This window comes from Pseudorca crassidens, chromosome 17 (genome assembly GCF_039906515.1).
Source record: "Pseudorca crassidens isolate mPseCra1 chromosome 17, mPseCra1.hap1, whole genome shotgun sequence".
Lineage (NCBI taxonomy): Eukaryota > Metazoa > Chordata > Mammalia > Artiodactyla > Delphinidae > Pseudorca > Pseudorca crassidens.
This window is the reverse complement of record NC_090312.1, coordinates 63,584,374-63,605,457: the sequence shown is the minus strand read 5'-3', so window position 1 is coordinate 63,605,457 and position 21,084 is coordinate 63,584,374. Positions and strand designations below refer to the sequence as shown.

Below are 21,084 nucleotides of genomic sequence, written 5' to 3'. Positions count from 1 at the left end.
GATTTGAATCTGGGCTAAAGGAAGTTTCAGAGAAGAAGTTAAGTAATAATACAATTGACTAGGTCATGAATTTACAAAAACAATATGAAAATGTGCCCATGTCAAAACAAGGAAAAATATATATATAACCTTGAATGAAGGCATAAGGATCACAATTATCACATTACTGGGGATCAGAGATGAATTGATGAATAGAGAGAAGATTGAGAAGAATAACCATTAGTATCAAATGTTGGACATTTTTGAACTTGAGAATTTTTATTATACACTGAAAATCAGGGAAGAAGTGACGAACTCCCCCCAACAAATGTAGGTGGGTTATTATTTCTAGTAGTATTAGTCAAAAACTTACTGTGAAAACCATCAAAGACAGCCTATTTTTTCTCATATTAGGCAAAATTTATTCTAGCAGTATTTTGTGATTTAAAAAGTCAATACCTTGGATTTAGAACAAAAGAGGGTTTGACTTTGCAGAGTTAATATGTGTTGGCATCATTCTGTGATACAACTCAGTATATGAGATTACTTTTTTTTAAGTGTGCTTTTGATAGAACACTATCCAAACTCTTCTAAAGGACAATAAGTGTCCCATTATACCAAATGGTATTCTAGAGCATGCAATGTCATGATCTGGCGCAGGATTTATAATTATGCCTTAACAGAGGAGACTTCTGTGGAAATTTTCAAATTGTTACTATTAACAGGGTATGGTTCTTGATTTCTTCTTTGTTGTCACTTACTCCAAAATGTGACTAGAATATAGCCCAATTCAAGGAAAAGGGGAACTAAGGTAGCATCAAGTTCTGGCTCCCTGTCCTGAGCTCATAAGACTTAATTTGAAGCCCTCTGATTTGTGAGATCGGTGGGTTGTTCTTAGAAATAAGCTATTAGATTGTTTGTAAGCCTGAATTAGATAAATAAGTAATATTCTTATGCAGGAAAAGAAAAGAGAAAAAGATAGATAGTATTGTACTTAGCATGGAAATAGCTGATTATTTCCAGAATATTTTAGGAATCAAAAACTTGCTTAGTTAAGTCCTTTACAAAAGGGTTCCCTTCTCTAATCCGTAGTGTTTGTCGGATAGCTTCCTGTTACTGTGTAGATCAGCAGTTCTCAAAATTTGGTCCCCCAACTCCTGCATGTCCCCAGTGACCCTTTCAATCATTCCCTGAGATACTTTCAGTGGATTCACAAGTTTAAAATAATTTTCATAATAATACTGATGCTATTTACCTTTTTCACTTGGCTGCCATTTGCACTAATGGTGCAAAAGCATGGTGGGGAAAACTGCTGACACCTTAGCATGAATCAAGTCAGTAGCAGCAAACTACTAGTAAGCCTGGTATTCTTCACTGCCACACACTCAGAGTTAATATTTTTAAAATGCAAGATGTACCTAAGAATGTACTTGATTAAGGAGTAAAAATATACTAATTTTGTCAAATCTTGACCCTTGAGTAGAGGTCTTTTTAATATTCTGTGTGATGAAATGGTAAGTCAGTGAAGATGTACCAAACTGCATGGTTGTCTCAAGTAAGTACTTGTGTGACTGCTTGGGTTGAGAGCTAAATTAGCCACTTTTCTCATGAATCACCATTTTTACTTGAAAGAACAACTGACAAGCAAACTGTGGTTTTTTCAAACTTGGATATTTGGCAGAGATTTTCTTGAAAATGAACAAAGTGAGCTTGTCACTTCAAGAGAAGCAAAATCCAACTGTATCTGTTGCCAATGATAAAATCTGAGCTTTCAAATAAAAATTACAATTTTGGAAAACTTATTATCGGCCCCTGTGAACTTGTCAGTTTCTCAATTCTTAAAGAATTTTCTGTTGAGATAGGTGGCATTACTAACAAATGTGATATTATATAATGAAATAAGCTACTATTTGGAAATTTTACATAACCTAGTGAACCAATATTTTTCCAAATGACCAATACCTGATATTTTAAAAATACACATGGGCAAAAGATCCATTTAAGTTGCAAAGTAGACAATAGATTTTAATAAAACAGTAAGGGAAGCATATTGATATGGTTTTAGATTCCACATTGCAAAATTTAAAAATCCATAATTATCTGAAAAAGCTATTAAAATTCTCCTCACTTTCCCAACAAAGAAATCTGTGTGAGGCCAGATTTTCTTCACATACTTCAACTGAAACAACATATTGAGACATTGAACGCAGAAGCAGATATGAGAAACCAGGTATCTTTTATTAAGCCAGACATTTGCAAAACTAAGCCAGAAAATTTCAAAATGTAAAACAATGCCATTCTTGTCACTATTTTATTTTGGCTTTGGAATATATATTTCATTTCACTAAAAATATACTATTTACTGAAACGTAATAGGCTTTTTATTTATATTTTAAGTGAATTAATAAATATTTAAAATTTACAGTCTTAATTTCACATATGGTAAATATTGGCAGATATAACTATATAAACAAAATCTCATTCGGGTTCTCAGTAATTTTTGATAATGTAATGGATATCTGAGGCCAAAACGTTTCAGAAACACTAATGTAGACCAAGTCTTAAGCACATAGGAAACTACTCAATGACTTCTATCAAACTTCACATGATTTCATAAAGTAACAATGGAGAAGTCATGTAACTGCATTTGTAATAATGGTAGAGGAAGAATTTTCCTTCTCTTTTAAAAAAAATCATACCATTTATATTAGAGAGAAGACTTCAGTGCCTGCTGATGACATTCTCTCCATTCTTTCTTCCAAGTCTGTGAGTCTCATTTTCATGTGTCCCCATTTACAGGAGTAAAATTAGCATGTTATCCAGTCACCATTTGGCTCATGACTCAATGTCACTATAAAAATCATTTAAGCAGCTTCATAGACCCAACTTCTTTTAGAATACATCTATGCGGACACTTCAATTTGTTTAATACAGGAGACGTAAGTACATACTTTTTCTAGCCTCTTGCAGTCTATCTAAATCTATAAATTATGCTAGGGTGAAATCTGGTTTATCCTCTCAATTTGTGTAAATGATATTTAAAAAGATAAAGGGCATAAATAAGGGAAAGACCAACACAAATTATGAATCTCAGTTTAGAAATCCATTATACAAACAAAACAATTTTAGAATACCAATATACTGTTTCCTTTGTTAAAGAGGGAGAAAGTGAGACTTTTTTAAGAAGGGAGAAAAGAAAGCAAGGTTATTTCTTAGTCATGAATTTTGATTGGATTTTTAGATATCAATATTTAGAAATTTATGCTTTAAAATTTAATCTAATTTTAAATAGTACAGTACTTAAATAATAAAATGTCTTTTCCTCCCTCTAATCTGACTTTGAATATTAGTATAATTAGCTCTTGTATATAACTAGATACAAAAAATAGCACCATATTATCTTGGTTATATCCAATACTACCATTTTGTCATGTCTAGAAAATTCTAATTATAGCAACATAAATAGGAAGCTTTAGTGAAGAGTCAAAGCCCACTTTTGGTAAATTTTTCCAAGTTTTATTCTGATTAGTTTATTTTGCATAAGGCCAGAATGTGTGCTAAGTGCTACTCTATTAAATCTCTACCAGCTGCTGACACTTTTTAGACTTTTTTTTTGACTTTTGTCATTTTTGGGTGAACATCTGTCAGCCATAGTCATTTGGCAACAGTTTCCCCAGAATTTCTAAGCTAACTACAAGTCATTATGCAGTGATTATATTGGTGTAAAAGTTATTTCCAATCTCTGGTAGTCATATCAATAAATTGAAAAGCTGTGTCAAGATGTTTAGCTGAAAGGAAAAAAACATAGCTGCCATGCATGTAAAAATTACTGTTTTTGAGCACCTAATGGGAGTTCATTAAGGAAGTATAATCATGGAGAGAGAGAAAAAGATACAGAGTTTATAACATGTATATGTTTTGTTTCAAAATGTAATTATGTATTTAAATATGCGCTATTTGTCAGCTATCGTTCTTTTTACTGAAAAGTAAGTTTATTGTCTGGAGAAAACAAATCTAATAAAAGTGAAATACTACTTTATAATAATAACTATTATAATAATAATTATAATGGCTACCATATTTGAATGCCCAGTACTTTCTATGTTACTTTAGAGGTTTACAATAAATGCACATCAATCTAGCAAGTATATTTCATAAATGCTTAAGAAGAAAAGGAGTTTACAGAATAATCTATTCTCACAATTCTCATTATTGTCTTTCACTAAATCCAATTGAAATCTAGATACACACACTTCAAAGATGAACACAGTATACACATACATCTCTCATAACCCTGTTTCTTCTTCCATGTGCTCATTACTTAGGAGTACCCTAAATGAAAATTCAAATTAAGTTTTTGGCTCCCCTCTTATAAATAGAATTAGCACCGTCACAGAAATTAACATTCACAGATATACAAATCATAATGCAGTGCTCCTTTTAATTCATACCTTCTCATGGAAAATGTCACCACTTTTTTCTGTCTCACTCTGATTTTTCAAATCTTCTTAAAACTATTATCAGCAAAGTGAATTAGATGTAAACTCCCACATACACGAGTATTATTATGACAGTCTACATTTTAAAAAATGATAATGGCAAAAAACAAGGAACTTTATTGCAAAATACAGTGTTCTTTATGCAAAGCCCACAGACCTGGGTTCAAGTCATAGTTCCGTGTGTTATTTAGCAGTCCCTTAACTCTCTGACTTATTTTCTTCAAATGAAAATGAGGATATTTTTGCCTACTTCATAACATTGTTATCAGATGAGAAATAATAGCAGTTGTGCTATTTTTAAAGCCTATGTTTTAAAAAGCCATAAAGAGAATAAGAATGAAAGACAATAACAATGACTTTGAGATGAGCTTATTCCTGTAACCTACTTCGCCTTTTTATCAGATATATTTGATAGATATAAGAAGGTCAATGACTGATTCTAAATTTCCACAAAATGTGCCCTTATTTCAAAATGTGACCATAGAAAGAAATCGGTAAAGATATCCAATTCTAAATCTTTAAAGTAACATAGAAACTAAGTACTGCGTTGGTTAATGATAGTGGAGTAGGTAATGAAAATATCATTATAATAGCACTGAATTACTCAAGGTCAAAAACTTTATGCAAATTTGTAGCTTACTCACAGACAAGCAACCTGGTAAGACAGAAAGAGTGGACTGGGGTTTGAAGACCTTCATTCCAACCACTTAATTAATTAACTATGTGAAGATGGGCAAATCACTTGAACTATCTGGTCCTCAGATTTTTCACCTATAAAACCTTCCAGAGTTTTAGGATTTGGTGATTTAGTATAACCCACGGATAGGGAAATTCTCTGTGGCTACTGATGAAAGGTGATTAATGTATTTCTTCCTCATTGTTCAGTTCTATTCAACATACTTCTATTCAGCACTGATTATGTGCAAAAGGCTCTACTAGGAATTCTATGTAGTTAAAATATTAACAAAATGCATTTCCTGTCTTGTCAGAACTTGTGATCTGTCTAGAAGGAGAGGCAACCATGATGCCAGTTAGAATTTTAACGCCCTGTACGGGCACAAATCAAGGCCTGTGGGAGTGCTAGGTGAAGAGATAGGGGAAAGAAGACAAAGAGAAGATGGCATTGGCTGAATTTTGAGGGCTAAATCCATTTCAACAAGCAAGTTTGTCAGGAGAAGGCATTCCAGGTTGAATAACAGAATTGAGCAAATGCACCATCAGAGAAGCTCTGGGAAAACACTGTGCATTTTTCTGTAGCATACCAAGTATGAGAGTGAGTGGTTAAAGTTAAAGCAGCAAAAGTGGGTTCTTTTCAGATTGTGGGAAAACTCAGCAATAATCCTGGTAAGAGCTTTTTCTGTGTTTTACAGAGAATAAATATGAGTGACATCAAATAGAAACCAACATGACCTGGCAGATGATTAGACATGGATATCAAGTGAGAGAAATAAGTCAAAATATGCCCCAACACGGCGTATTAATGAAGCCAGTTTTCTCTATTTATGTGTTTTGTTGTTGTCTTACTTTGTTTTATTGAATTTGAAATGTTTGTGCAAAACCAAGTGGAAGTCCGTATTCAGCAGGCAGTTGCTCTTGTGTGTGAGGACCTTGGGGGAACATTCTAAATAGCAGATGCAGACGTTTGTATTATCCATAGTGAGGAATTAGAAGCATTGGAATTAGATGAGTTATTCAAGTAAGAAAGTAAAGAAGGTCAATGACTGATTCTAAATTCCTACAAAATGTGCTCTGATTTCTAAAGGTGACCCTAGAAAGGGAAGTCTGTAAAAAATACAAAGGTCAAATGGGATCATTTCAGTGATCTATATGAAAGTAGTCTCTGTAAAACATACTATATAAAGGCCAATGGAATAGAAAAATTCTAAAGGTTGGTTCAAGGAAAGTGAGAAAATAAAAGTAGTTGAACCCTACTGAGAAGTTTAATGAAGGAAAGAGAAGGTAGTGCAAAGATTTATGAAGGTCGAGGAATGGGTATTTGGTTGAATGGTTGGTTCTTTTTTTTTTTAGTAAGGAAAGACTTGAACATGCTTATAAACTTGACAGAGAAATCCAGAGGAGAAAGAAGACTCAAATTACTGAGAAAAAAATGGATGGAGAAAGGTCCTACAGGAGGTAATAGGAAATGGAATCAATAGCATGCCTTAAAAAGAAAGCAGCTAGTTCATCTAGAAAAGAAACAATAGTGATTTACAGAGAAATGTATTTGAGAAAGGAAGAAATGTAAGAGAACTTGCAGCAGATGTCCTATATCTTCCCCAAGAAGGAAGATGCAAAGTCACCTCTTAAGGCAGGTAGTGTCTGGTTGTGTGGACTACAAAGGGTTTGGAATCCTTCCCACAGAGAGAAGCCATACAGAGGAGTCAAATAGAAGTGAACAAAAGAATTTCCGTTCAACTCAGAGTGTATACTAATAATAGAGTAAAAATGTTTAGTTGAACCAATTGGCACAATTTTATGACTTTTTTGGTAACACTTATCCACCCAGTAATGAGATCAGAGAAAGTGTACCGTGCTGTTTTCCAGGTGAGGCTTAGGAAAGTCAAGGTGACGGTAGACCAAAGGGACTTCTTGATGCTAATGAGAAGCTACACAAAACGGTGGGCAATTGATCCAGACTGGGCCTAGAGGAAACTAAAACAAAAAGGGTTAAAGGAATTAAAGATATGACCAGTGTGAAGAACAGATTCATTATGAGTAAGAGGAAAAGAAAAAAATTGGTGGTTATGGTCACAGAAGGGAATTTCCAAATTCAAGATTCTAGAAATGATATAGTTTTGAGTGATCATTGTTTTTACACTTTCACTTAAAGTGCCGTTAATGATTATGTCATCCAGGTGTCCTGCTTTACTTATTAGAAAATGGAAGGCCAGGAGGTCAAGTGATTTTCTGTCACTCCATGACCCAATGTCAGGGGCAGGACTAAATCCAGGATCTTCTGAGGAGCATTTGGAAATTTTAAGTAACATGGTAACAACCATTAAATCATATTCCCATGAAAAAGAATGATGGATATAGTCAAGTGATTGGAACCATAATATAGTCACAGTAAAGCATGCAGTATTCATATATTTCCTATTTCAAAACTTGTATTGTGCTATTCCTACCTGTTTCCTCTTTTAGCTTCCTCTTACAGAAAAGAGAATATAAAAGTTTTCCCCAGATTAAATTAATAGCTCCCTCATTATGCACTGGGAGAAGAACTAAGCTTTAAGGAAAGTGCTACTGACTGCCATCCTGGATTTCACTGTAAATGGCATCAATTTATTTCAGAGTGACAGTGTGCATGTCCATGATAGTGTATGGGTTCTACCATTTTTGCTTCTTCCACATTTCGTATATTTTGAAAAGACTCCTTTCTCTTGATTATTGGCATGAGTTTTTAATCTTAAACTATAGTAAAATGTAATTGGAATGGGTAAGACAGGAATAAAGACACAGACCTACTGGAGAATGGACTTGAGGATATGGGGGGGGGAAGGGTAAGCTGTGACAAAGCGAGAGAGAGGCATGGACATATATACACTACCAAACGTAAAATAGATAGCTAGTGGGAAGCAGCCGCATAGCACAGGGAGATCAACTCAGTGCTTTGTGACCACCTAGAGGGGTGGGATAGGGAGGGTGGGAGGGAGGGAGTCGCAAGAGGGAAGAGATATGGGAACATATGTATATGTATAACTGATTCACTTTGTTATAAAGCAGAAACTAATGCATCATTGTAAAGCAATTATATTCCAATAAAGATGTAAAAAAAAATGAAAGATTTACATTTGGTGATCTTTTGTTATTACATGTATCTCATATTCTACCTTGAAAATATTTTCTTCATTAAGTCTTTAACTAAGTATGTGTGTTACCAGGTCTGTTTGGGGAAACTCACTTTCACTGAGTCCTTTGTAATTTTGAAGATTTTATTTCAAAGTTTCAGTCAAGAAAGATTATTATTCCTCCCAAGGAATGACTTACCAAGTAAGCAACAAGGAAGCTGTGCTCCTGGACTGGGAGCGGTATTTGGTCACTGGCATTGTTTAGAATTGCTGGTGCATGATGATAATAAAAAACAAACTGGATTTTGGTCAATTTCATTATTGTTCTTAGGTTCTCTGCAAACAATGCCCTTGCTTACTGCTCATGTCTAGGGTGGAAAACTTCCACTCCACCTCCCACCACTTTGGTATGCTACTGAGCTCAAGTTCTTCTTTCTGGAGTTGAAGACTGACTAAAATGGTATTAGAGAAGGAGAATTTTATGATCTAAACTGGGTGTCCACAAACTACGGCATGCAGGCCAAATCTGACCTTATGCCTATTTTTATAAGTTTAGTTTATTACTTTTATTTAATGTATTCTCTTTGAGTACTTTTGTCCTACAACCATAGGGTTGAGTAGTTGGATAAAGACTATATACCCTCAAAGCCTAAAATATTTACTATCAGGCCCTTTACAAAAAATGTTCCCTGACCCTTGATCAAGAATCAAAGCATTACTTGCTTTGTGGACATGTAAGCAAGACAGTTATTTCACATCCATATTATAGGCCAGTAATTTAACAAGTGTCTTTGTTAAATGTTTACCATTGACCAACATTATATTTACCTTTTAATTTTTCTCTGTTTTGTAGCTCCTGCTATGTGGATATTTGTTAGCAATGACTGATGTGGAAACTACATATGCAGATTTTATTGCTTCAGGAAGAACGGGTAGAAGAAATGCAATACATGATATCCTGGTTTCCTCTGCAAGTGGTAACAGCAATGAATTAGCCTTGAAATTAGCAGGTCTTGATATCAACAAGACAGGTGAGTCGTTTGACATCCATCTCTATGAACATGGAATGATTTGCAGCACTTCGCTAAGTAGGATTAAGTCATGAAAAAACACCTTTGAAAGTAACGTAATAGAAAGTTATAAACAGTCTAAGGCAAGATAAAAGGCAGGTACTAATCTCTTAATCACTCCCACTCTGTTTTCAATGACTGCACCTTACAGGGTTTCCCACTCAAATGCAGAATCCTTAATCTGATTTTACTAATGCAATCAATAAAACACATGAGTTTTTTTTTTTTATTTAATCCTAATCTCTATAAAAGCTCTGAAATATCTTATGTAGAACATTTAACAAAGTTGGAGCTCCTACCTTTGACAGTTTGGCCACCTGTAACACTTAATAGCATTAGATATTTAACAAGATTCACAGATAAGTCTGACAGATCTCGATTCCAAGAACCATTTCAAAATAAAAGGGTCTCCAGGACCATTTTTCTTGAGAATGGAAGTAAAATAGTCTATTACATAAATAAGTCTTAGGTAAGAAGTTTTCCTTTCATGATAGACTGAGTTTGAAAAATTTGTCTTACTATTGGGCCTCGAACTCCTACCCACCAAATCTATCTTTACCAATGAAAAAGTAAAATAAGTTTGACATGTCAGAGTACAAAGTGCTGAAACCCCTGATGGCTCTTCCATCCATAGCTTTTGCAAATATCAAAGCTGAATGTATTTCCCTGAAAAACACTTGTGCAAAAAATAATCTTTAAAAGTAAAAAGGAGTTCACAATTAAGGAAACACAGTGTTATATATGTGAAAAACACTGGTCAGTTTCTGACTCTTGGTAACAGCTTGATATTCTTTGCTATTAGAATTTTCATGGCAAAGCCTTCCAGTTATTGGAAAACTGAGTCAGAGTATATATATATATATATATATATATGAAATATGAAATATATATGAAATAGCTCAGCAACATTACCTTAAAATACCTACTGACAGAACTTTATTCAATGACTACAGGTCAGCAGGTCATAGATTGGTCTTTTAAAACTCAGGTTGAAAATAAAGCTTTAATAATCACTTCCATGGAGTATATAGACTGATGTATATTTTAGATTTTGTTGTTTCTCTGTTACTACCAGGAGTTAATTTTCAAAATAGCTCTGAGAAAGGCTATAGGGAATTATTCCAATTTGGTGGCATGAAGTAAGTAAATATAATTTTTCTGCAATATTTGAGAATTTACTAATCTTTTTCATAAAATTTGTGTTTTATATGAATACTCTATTTTAAATAATCTGCATTAATTTTAGCCACTCTTACTATGAGGACATTTTTATTCATAGTGTAGTTTAATTTCTTCTTTTTTTGTTTTCACTGAAATTAAGACCCATTAACCTCAAGACCTTTCTTATACAAGAGACTATAGTCTCTTAACATAGTCTATTAGACTATGTTAAAATTTAAATAGGTTGACATTTTATATTAATAATTTTATATTTGATATTAATATGTTATAATTAAATAATTTAAAATAATTCAAATATCTTTATGCTTCCAGATATATTCTTTTTCAAATATTTCTACATGTTAATTGCAATTCTGTAGACCCTGAAAGAATTTTCTGTTTCTCTTCAAATCACAAAATCCAGAATAAGGCAAAGTATAAACAGCACTGACTTTATTTATTATTCTAAGTACCAAGAACTAAAAGTAATAACTGTACAATCAAAAGTCCAAAACATAAAAAATAAAGACAACTGTACAATGGCAAATTAAATATCACTAGCTGAGAATAGCACGGGACTTCCTTTGTAATTCCTGAGTATTTCAGCTTCTATTTAAGTTTATGCTCAACAATATTGTTGTCCTATGTTTATCTTGACTTGTTAACAAGCATCTATTTAGCCACAGCTCTGTGTTTGCAGCATTATTCTGAGCCCTGAGGAGTATCCCTGGATACCTAGAAAGTCCCAAGCCCCATGGGAGTTAAGATCCTCATCTTGTATTTATGCAGTCACTTTCATCCTTAATATTCTACTGTCTTGCATCTGCCCTAATATGACTTCATTCCTTTGGTTGACAGAGCTTCTCCTATTTATCGAGTTCTCATTTCATGCTAATCTACACATCTCAGATTCAGGCCATCTGCATAACTTGGGGGCTTGTTCATTTCTCTAATAGTGAAGATAGTACATGAAAATTCTATATAATGCATCATGATATTCTTGGAACACCTTTAGAACAGAATATGATTTTTATGTGGAAAAACTGCTTTTAATTTCCCTAAAGTATGGTGCATGGTGAGGTGTCTTGTGTGTACTTGTTAAGCGTAAAGGAGTAATTACCTTCAAAATTTCCATCTAAATAATGGACAGTCTACTTACTTCAATTAATTTGAATTATGGTAATAAACTCTTAGCAAAAATTAATATAATACGCATTATTGCACACCCAAATATTTTGTCCACTAAGCCATATTGGTCGCTTAGTAACAAGCTAACACATGCAAATATTTGAATCTTTGAATCAAGAATTGCCTGCAGCTTGCACCCAGGTAAAGTGACCTAATATGGAGAGAAAGCATTGTTTAATTTTAGTGTTGCTATGGCTGAGATTGTTGCTAAGGGTACAGTTATGAAAGTGGTTTTATTGGATTTGTACATATGTTCTGTAAGGGCAGGCCAGAGGCCATCATAACTATTTGACAAGGGACTAACCAGCTGACATAATGTCCTTCCACTGTTGCTTTTAATTTAAATTAATTAAACCTATGAGAAGTCAGCTAGGTTATCATCAAGTGTTCAGAATAACGTAAAATGTAATTTTAAAATATTTCTTAATATAAGATAGTCAGGCATCAAAAGGTAAACTTGTTCCCTACGTCTGATTTCTGCAACCTATGAAACTACAAGTGCCATGCCATGACCTGGCCATGAGATTTCCCAGCTATTTATCAGAAGCCTAGAGCATCACTAACCATTCTAAAAATGCAGTTATTATTTTGTTTTTGAGCCATGCTCTTCCAGAACCAGAATTAGGCCTTGAAACACTTAAGCTGTTTTCTTGTTGGGGAATTGATTACCAAGAAAATATACTTGTCTCTATGAGAATTTCAGACTTGAGTATTTCTGAAATTTCCAATATGATATACTGAGAGTCAGTAAATATAAGCAATCATTTTTATTTTGCCTTTATCCTTTCTTATGTCTCTAACAGAAGGTGAAGAAGATGCACAGCGAAATTCAACAGAACAAAGTGGGGAAGCCCAGGGAGAAGCAGCAAAATCTGAAAGTTAACACCCCACTTTGATCTTCATCAACACCTGACAATGTCTCAAATCTCCAGGCCTGGCTGGAATGCATTTATTTCCAAGAGTGAAAAGGGGAAAAAGAAAATGGCTGTGCTGCATTGCAGGAACCTGCTTGTTATGTTAAAAATGGGGGCAGAGGCTGTGGCTGCAGACAGACTTTTCTCTACCTCTGGCATCAGCAATGGTTGAAATCATGTGGCTTGTGTTTGGATGTCATTTTTGTACGGATCCTTTCACTTGACCATATGATTAAATGCTTGTAGAGAGTAGCACCGACCTAGGTGATGATTCTTCCTGTAGCATCTGGCCCCTCACAATGTCAGAGGATTTAATTGTGTCTAATCGCAAAGGGTTGGTTGAACCCCAGAGTTTAAATATCTCTGGCCCAAGTATTCACCCAGTAAAAGAACCATCCAGAAAGCACTGTTTTTAGCATTATGTATCTGTGTGTTCCTGCTGTGTTATTTACACTGTTTTGTATTATACAATATAGATGCTCAGCACTGCCCCCTTCTTTGATTGCTTATGAAAAACAAAAATGATGTACGTTACTGTGAATTTTTATACTACTCATTTTTAAAAGGGCTGCCTAAAAATTCTGCTCCATCGTGTGGTGGTGTGCACAGGATAGAACCCACATTTTTTTTTTTTTTTTTTTCTTTTGCGGTACGCGGGCCTCCCACCGCTGTGGCCTCTCCCGTTGCGGAGCACAGGCTCTGGACGCGCAGGCTCAGCGGCCATGGCTCACGGGCCCAGCCGCTCCGCGGCATGTGGGATCTTCGCGGAGTACCAGGGCACGAACCCGTGTCCCCTGCACCCGCAGGCCAACTCCCAACCACTGCGCCACCAGGGAAGCCCTGAGAGCACACGTTTTTTAAAACCTAATCTTTCCCCTTAATGCACAGCTGATGAATTAAGTCTAACAGATTCATCAAAACTCCTTTGCTTATTATACAGGCATTTGAAAATATCCATTAATGTGAATATTACCTGAATTCAGTCTGTTTGGTGTCTACACAGACCAGAATTCAAACTGCAAATTTTGTCTTATTCCCAAGTGGAGAACTTTTTCCAACGTATATTTTTATTTCCAATTATGAGGATTTCTGAGAATTGGGGAGGTGGGAAAGAAAGAGAATACAAGATAATACTAAGCATGGGACATATTTTCTTCTATGGAATCAAATTTATCACAGTGCTGTATGATACTATTAAAATTTGGAGGACAGCTTATCTCCACGGAGCAGCAAAAGATGTAGAAAATGATCTTGCAATCATGTGGACACCAATCACAAAAGTAAAGCCCTTGTGTTGTGTTTTTCATGTCTTTTTTCAGCCCTATCAGATCCAAATGTTATTATGCACTTTCTAATGTTTGTAAACTTTTACTAATAATTAGTGTGAATTCCATTCTGATACAATAATAATCATCATTAGAAGCTGACAAAATCTTCATTAATACTGTTAGTGACCTCTGCTGTGTTTTGACATCGTGGTTCTTATATGGAAAGTTTCTATGAACTGTGTAATCTCACTGGTCAGTATTATGAAATCATTTCTCAGTGGTAATATATAAGGCACCAGTAATATGCCAATGGCTCATGAATTACTGGACAAATGGCAGGCAACAGGAAGACCCTTTGCAATAAAGACCCCACTTAACGGTCCTTGAGGTCTTAGATACAATCCCATGTGAAGTAGGTTAAGCAGCATTTCAACAGATAATCTATATGGACATACCAGGAACACAGCCCTCCTTTGTAGTTACATAAAGGATGAAAGGTAAGTCTGCCCTCATCTCCCTTTACAGTACTTTTTGAATGAGTGGAATAAGGGCATGGGTATCACATGGTCCTCAATCACATATTACTAGAAAAAAATGTTAACAGTGTGAGTCATTGAGACAATAGGAAAGATTAAATTTTAGAGTACTTCCTTCTGCTTAACCCAGTAGGATCCAAAATGTCCAGTTAACGTTCAAACAAATCCACCTATTAATAGACTCACAAGTGGGAAAAGAGGTTCCTGGGGCTATGTTAGACAATTTCTGCTAGTCTATTTAGCACATCCAACCCATACAATCACTTTTTAATATCCTTATTTATTATCCTCATAGCTTTCTTGTGATTCTAGGTAAAGTTCTCTTCATCCTTAAAATTGTGGAATTCCAAACTGATTTCATGTGATTTTGTAAAGTTTAGGACTAGTGCTGAGTATATGTGGAGTATTTATATTCCTGTGTGATATACTATTATTAATGCATGTGGTATCATGCCTGTCTTTGAATATATAATAGTTGCTAAATTGTGAAGTCATATGGAGCTTTTGAATTATTTTTGACCTCTTACTGCTACTTTGTCTGCTATATTCAAATCCAGAGGTTTTCCCAAGCCAGAAAATAAAAATTAGCTTTCCAAAACATTCGCATCCTACAAATGTTGCTCAGCAAAAGTTCATAGTATCTTCCAAATTTTATCATAATATCTTTTACTTGCAAGTCAGTAACATACAAGGAATTGAATTTTTAAGGAGAGAAGGAAAGAGTAGAAAACTAAGACACTGATTTGATAATACACATTGAATTCCTGTTAACCAACTGACTTTATGCTATTCACTTCACAGCACATATTATCCCATTTAATCCTCAAACAGTTCAATTAAAGATGTAGCGTTATTCCATTTCATAAATAAGGCAATTAAGGCTCAATAAAGTATAACTTTTACAAGCTTGAAAAGCTAATAAATGATGAATAAAATTTGAAACTCTTTATCTGTCTCCAGGGAGCTTTCTACTGCACGCGCCCTAAAGTTGAAGCCAGTTACAGAGCATGTTTATCTGGAAGGGAACTTTTAGAGATGGACTGAATCAGCCTCCATATTTTAGAGGAGGAAACTGGGTCCCAGAAAGGGCAATTGTTTTTCTCAAGGTTACCTAGATGAGCAATGACACATATGTGAGTAGCACTTTTATCTAAAAAATAATAGTAATAAATTTAATGTCAACTTATTTTTTCGTGTTATACTTCCCAGAAGACATTTTTTTCTGACATGGAGTCTGTAAACTTAGCATGGTTCAGACTTTTTATGTTCCATGCTACTCATTTTGTTTAATTAACTAGAAATTGAAATTTTCCGTTTTTCAACTTATTTGCAACAAGTGTAAACTTTTCAAATTTACCTTTTATCAATTGTAAGTGTCCTATGCTGACATATTGATATCATAAATTCATAGAAATGTTTTTCCAACAGATAATAGACAGGCAGCCTCCAATTTTTAGGCAATATCCCCAGAGCTGTGTACTGTAAATGCCCAACACTTGAGTCTTACTCAGGCACAGTGGAAATACACCATTTTAGAAGATGACTGATAATGTCTGTTTCTCTTCAGAGAAGCATTAAGGGGTAAAGAAATGTAACTGTGGGCAATAGAGTTTCTGAGTGAAACCAGTAGTAATAGGGTGAAAATGTATAGTCATCAAGTGAAAACAGGAACGGATCTATGTTTATGATGTCTTTATAGGGCCTAAATTGTTCTTTAATTGCAAGTGGCAGTCTCTGAAGTCATTTGTGAGCTTGTATGACTTTTGTATTTAGCAATGTTGCATGCTCACATAATTGATATTAAAAGTAATACATTTTTCTGAAATGTACACAGTCTATTAAGAGTATTTATTGAACATACACTATGTACTTGATGCTTGGGAAAGTGTTGCAGGTAATAAAGGAGAAAGCCAAAGCTCAGCCACCCTGTGGTGGACATACCCAGCATTCCAGCCTCATTTTTCCTGGCCTCTACTCCAAAACTTTTCACCTCTGTTCCACCCTGGTAGCCCACTTCCTGGACTTTATCACCTACTAGAGCCATCCCACCTCTCAAATATTAAACTCCAATATCACTCCTGTCTTCTTACCTGCTCACCTGTAGGACAGTGATTTTCAGTCAGAAGAAAGATAGGTGTTTATCAGTACCCCCTGAAAGTTTTTACAATGCTCCCTCCTCCCCCTGCACACACAGAGAGATGAGCACTCTCTTCCCCTTGGAAACATTCCCTGGGATACTTTCATATCTTTTTTTTTTTTTCCTCCTACCCTCACCTCCACAACCTGAGAACCACTTATCTAGAAGAAGTACAAGGCTTCCTGATGCACCCAACCTGTTCACTGAAAAACTAAAATGAATCAACAAAAAGGAGTGCTCACAGACACACAGGGTTTTACTATATTAAGGATAACATCTTAGAATAGAGGAGCAAACAGTTTAACTTTTTTTTATCTTAGTGTGTTGCTCTCTTTTCAAAATGTTACTGTTACCACATACAGGCAGTAAAGACCAAGCAGAGACCAAGGCAGGGCTCAGGAGAAAACAAGCATCAAATAGCACTCAGCCTGGATCCAGGGAAGGACTTAAGCCAAAGAGGCAAAAAAGGATGTAGATCTTTAAGTTCTTCTTACTCAGGTCATGAGAATAAAACACTACATAGGGATTTGGGACAAAATAGTAGCAAACAGTGCGACCAGTTTGCATTAGCCTCTCGTGTCTCTTCTTGTAAATGTTTTGCATGTGTCTAGTCCAGGATATAGGGATTTGGGGTCCCGGCCATCTCTCATTGTAAAGTCAAAAGTAAAAACCCACCTGACTATCACCCATTATCTTTCTAATTTGCACCACATTTACTTTCTGACCATATCAAGATGGCTATTTTCTCAGCAGCTCTCTTCTCAGTCTGGAATCCCTGTTAATCCTTCTCTTCAGTGCTTTCAATTTCCTTGCCTTCTTGTCTTTCTCACACTCCTGTCCGATCAAAATCAACCAAACCATCTCTCTTTGCTTGTCCTCTGGATGACTGCAAAAAGTGTATAACAATGTTTATTCATTGTTTACAACCTCAGTTTAGACATAAGTGCTGCACAGCTACTTTTTTCATGTCCCTGGGGACAGAGGAAGTTTTCCTCTTCCTGTCTAAGATTATTCCTTCATCTGAGGTTTTTAAACCATTTTCTTTCTGACCTTAACAGGAGGTCTGTTAATTATCCTTTCCTTTTCACTGACTTTACCCTTTTCTGCAAATGTGTTCAAGTTCTCAAGTTCCCCTCTTTCCTTCACTACTTGTTTCCCAAGGTAACAATCTATGCTCCCTGTTTTCATGCTTCTCCTTCTTTCTTTTCTTTCTTTTTTTTTTTTTTTTGTGGTACGCGGGCCTCTCACTCTTGTGGCCTCTCCTGTTGCGGAGCACAGGCTCCGGACGCGCAGGCTCAGCGGCCATGGCTCACGGGCCTAGCCGCTCCGCGGCATGTGGTATCTTCCCGGACCGGGGCACGAACCCGTGTCCCCTGCATTGGCAGGCGGACTCTCCACCACTGCACCACCAGGGAAGCCCTGCTTCTCCTTATTTCTTGTCCTTTTGCAATTTGACTTCCAGCTAATTTTTTTTCATTACCAATGACATCTTTAGTAGCTCCTGGGTTCTCAGTAATTGTCACTGAAGCCCTGGCCAATGTGGAAATTAAAAAGTGACGATGTTACAGAGATCTCAAGCTTCACCTAAAATCAAAGTTAATGATTTTATAATTTTGATTGATATTAGTGTGGCACAGTATAGTTGCATAATAAAAGCCTTCTTAAAGATGGAATCTACATATCCCAAGAAAAAGACTGTTTTCTCCTCCAGGTTCAAATCTTCCATTACGTATGTATGTGTCCTTTCTCTCTGACCACATTCTCCCCATAATGTTCCTTTGCTACATTCCCAGATCCTACAGTGCTCACTTCTTCATAGGAGTGGTGGTTACATGTATAGGCACTAACCTAAGGCCCATACATCCAGAGATGGGCAAGATTATCTTGTGATGTTTTAGAGTTCTCTGTTTCATTATACCCTGGGATGACTGTCAGTGATATTACCAGTTCCTCGAAACAGCAGCCACATACAAGCAAAAACACTTAACACCTTTGTACCCAGTCCCACTCTAATTCTCTGAATTAGACCTAGATAAATATATCGATCCAAGTGATGAAATATAATGGATAGTTTATATATCTTTTATTAGCCTACCCTATGTATGGCATTTAATCTTACCGTAGATTTTTTTTTTTTTTGAGATGTTTCGTTTGCCTTCATGTTTTTACCCAGGTGTTTTAAATTTAGTTAGTTATCTTTTGTCCTTTTCTCTCTGGCAACTCCTCACTCTGCTTGACTAGTTCTTCCTTCTCTACGTCCCCACTACCTCCCTGGAATTCCATCCTTTTTCCTCTTCTCCAATCCCACTCTTCACTACTCTTCCACTCCAGCACCATCAATCACCATATTTACCATGATGAATCCCATATCCTGGGCCTCGGTAGGCCGAGGGGTTTTCCTAATCACCTGACCTATTGGATAGCTCAACATGGATTTCCCAAAAGCATCTTAAAATTCAACATTCAGATGCTAAATCCAGTATATGAGACCATTCCCACACCTGCTTTCCTTCATATGCTACAGATCTCATATAATGGTAGTACTGGTTCCTCAGCAACCTTAAATCAAAATTCTCAGATTTCTCTTAACTCTTCTTCCTCCAATTTTTTAAATTCCATCAATTCTAATTTTAACTACTTCTTGAAACTTCCCATTTCTTTTTGTCTACACTCAGCCCTTTAAATCATCTCTTATAGGGGCTTCCCTGGTGGCACACTGGTTGAGAGTCCGCCTGACGATGTAGGGGACACGGGTTCGTGCCCCGGTCCGGGAGGACCCCACATGCTGCAGAGTGGCTGGGCCCGTGAGCCATGGCCGCTGAGCTTGCGCATCCGGAGCCTGTGCTCCGTAACGGGAGAGGCCACAGCAGTGAGGGGCCCGCGTACCACAAAAAAAAAAAAAAATTATCTCTAATATAATGTCTGAGCAATGGCCTACCTTGTCTGACACCCTTTCTATCCATCTTGCAATCAGAAGTATCTTTGTAACACATAAGTCTGATGGCTTCACTCCTCTAATTTAAAAAATCCTTAAATTTAGCCAGACAACACTTCTTGGTATAAGTGCCATATTTTATTTTTATATAACTCCTTGCTCTGTGTAGCTGTTTTCCTGTTCCTAAGATGTCCTTCCTCATGCTTGTTGGCAAATTCTCATTGATCCTTTCAGACTATGCCTCACTTCACCCTTTTTTATAGAGCCTTTTGGACTTGCATCCCTATTCCCAAACCCCATCCTAGGAAATTAACTGTTCTATGTACTTTGCTCCCCTAACACTTGGTCTGCAAACATATCTCACTAGACCATAGCAATTTGTTTTCATGTGTATTTCTCCAACTAGAATATGAGTTCCTTGAGGGCAGCAGCCCTCCTTTATTTATCTTTGTAACCTTGTTGTCTATTAGATACTCAACAAATATTAATAAATAAATGTCTGCCCCCTGAAGCTCACAATATAGTTGAGAGGTTTACACACAGATCTATTAGGGGAAAATGCAATTCAAAGATAAAGTTAATGTTTGAACATAGTAAAAGCTACATAATATTGCATTACAGAAGATAAACACTTGATTTCTATCACTTTTTTTCCTAGTGTGTGCAATAAACTATTTTTAAATTTGATTCTCAAACTCTACGCTGCACATTTACACACATACACATGAAGATTTGATACGACTTAACGGAGATGAGCTGTTTAATAGTACAATATAGAAATAAATGAGCAAGTCAGAGTATGTCATTTAGTTAAGAAGTGACCTTGGTAAAGGTATTTGTTGGCATTCTGTAGTATGAATTCCCTTCAGTTTGCTGGAATTTTTATTAGCCAAAAAAGGAGGTTGTATCCTAATCTCTTGGCCTAAGTAACACATTAGCCAGAGAGGAAGATCTCTGGGGAGATGTTTGTGGGCCTTGAACAAGGGTACACTGGAGTTTCTAAGAATATGCTTTACAGAAATGAACTCTAATATACAGTAATAGCCTAAAGAAATGGGAGTTCTGATAAGAATATGATGAACTTCAACAGAAGGACTTCATAGAAAAAAATGGGGAAATAAAAGAAACATGCTTTTATATACTCAAAGAAAGCACATTGATATATGCTTTCTTTGAGTATATAAAAACATGTTTCTTGCTGATATATATATATGTATATATATATATATATGACCTTAAATTCTTTTTCCTGAATATTGTATCAATTGAAGAAAACAGAAAAATAGTAGTAATCAAATTAACACTGGAAACCTAACAGGACTAAAGAAGTATTATGTACTTTTTTGACTCTGAAACCAAGAAATAAGAATGGCCAAGGTAATGGTGTAGGTAATTTTTAACAGAACACGTGTTTGCACTTTGGCTGCCATGATTCATTTTACACATTTCACTTGAGTAGGATGGTGTGACTATTATGACTGTCCCGTTAAATTTCTAAGTTTTCTTTTACCCCACATGCTTTTTTAAATCCATAAAACAATACATAACTGTGAATTTTAAGAGCAAAAAGTTATGTAAAAATAGCTATAGCTAGGGAGTGACAACTTAA

The 21,084-nt window shown here is 35.7% G+C and overlaps 1 protein-coding gene across 4 annotated transcripts in view; it reads left to right on the top strand.

Moving 5' to 3' along the window:
• The window catches only part of PKIA (cAMP-dependent protein kinase inhibitor alpha), a 95,388-nt gene extending 79,156 nt beyond the window's left edge, over positions 1-16,232 (top strand). For 2 of the 4 annotated variants that reach the window (XM_067712018.1, XM_067712016.1), the window contains 2 exons: positions 9,120-9,297; positions 12,489-16,232. In XM_067712018.1, the coding sequence (XP_067568119.1) occupies positions 9,147-9,297; positions 12,489-12,568 (231 nt within the window). In that variant the 5' untranslated portion in view covers positions 9,120-9,146 and the 3' untranslated portion in view covers positions 12,569-16,232. Of the gene's footprint in view, positions 1-2,819; positions 2,919-5,848; positions 5,917-9,119; positions 9,298-12,488 lie in introns of those variants that run through there. The other 2 variants (XM_067712015.1, XM_067712017.1) reach the window with 2 other exon arrangements.
• The last annotated feature ends 4,852 nt before the right edge of the window (positions 16,233-21,084 follow it).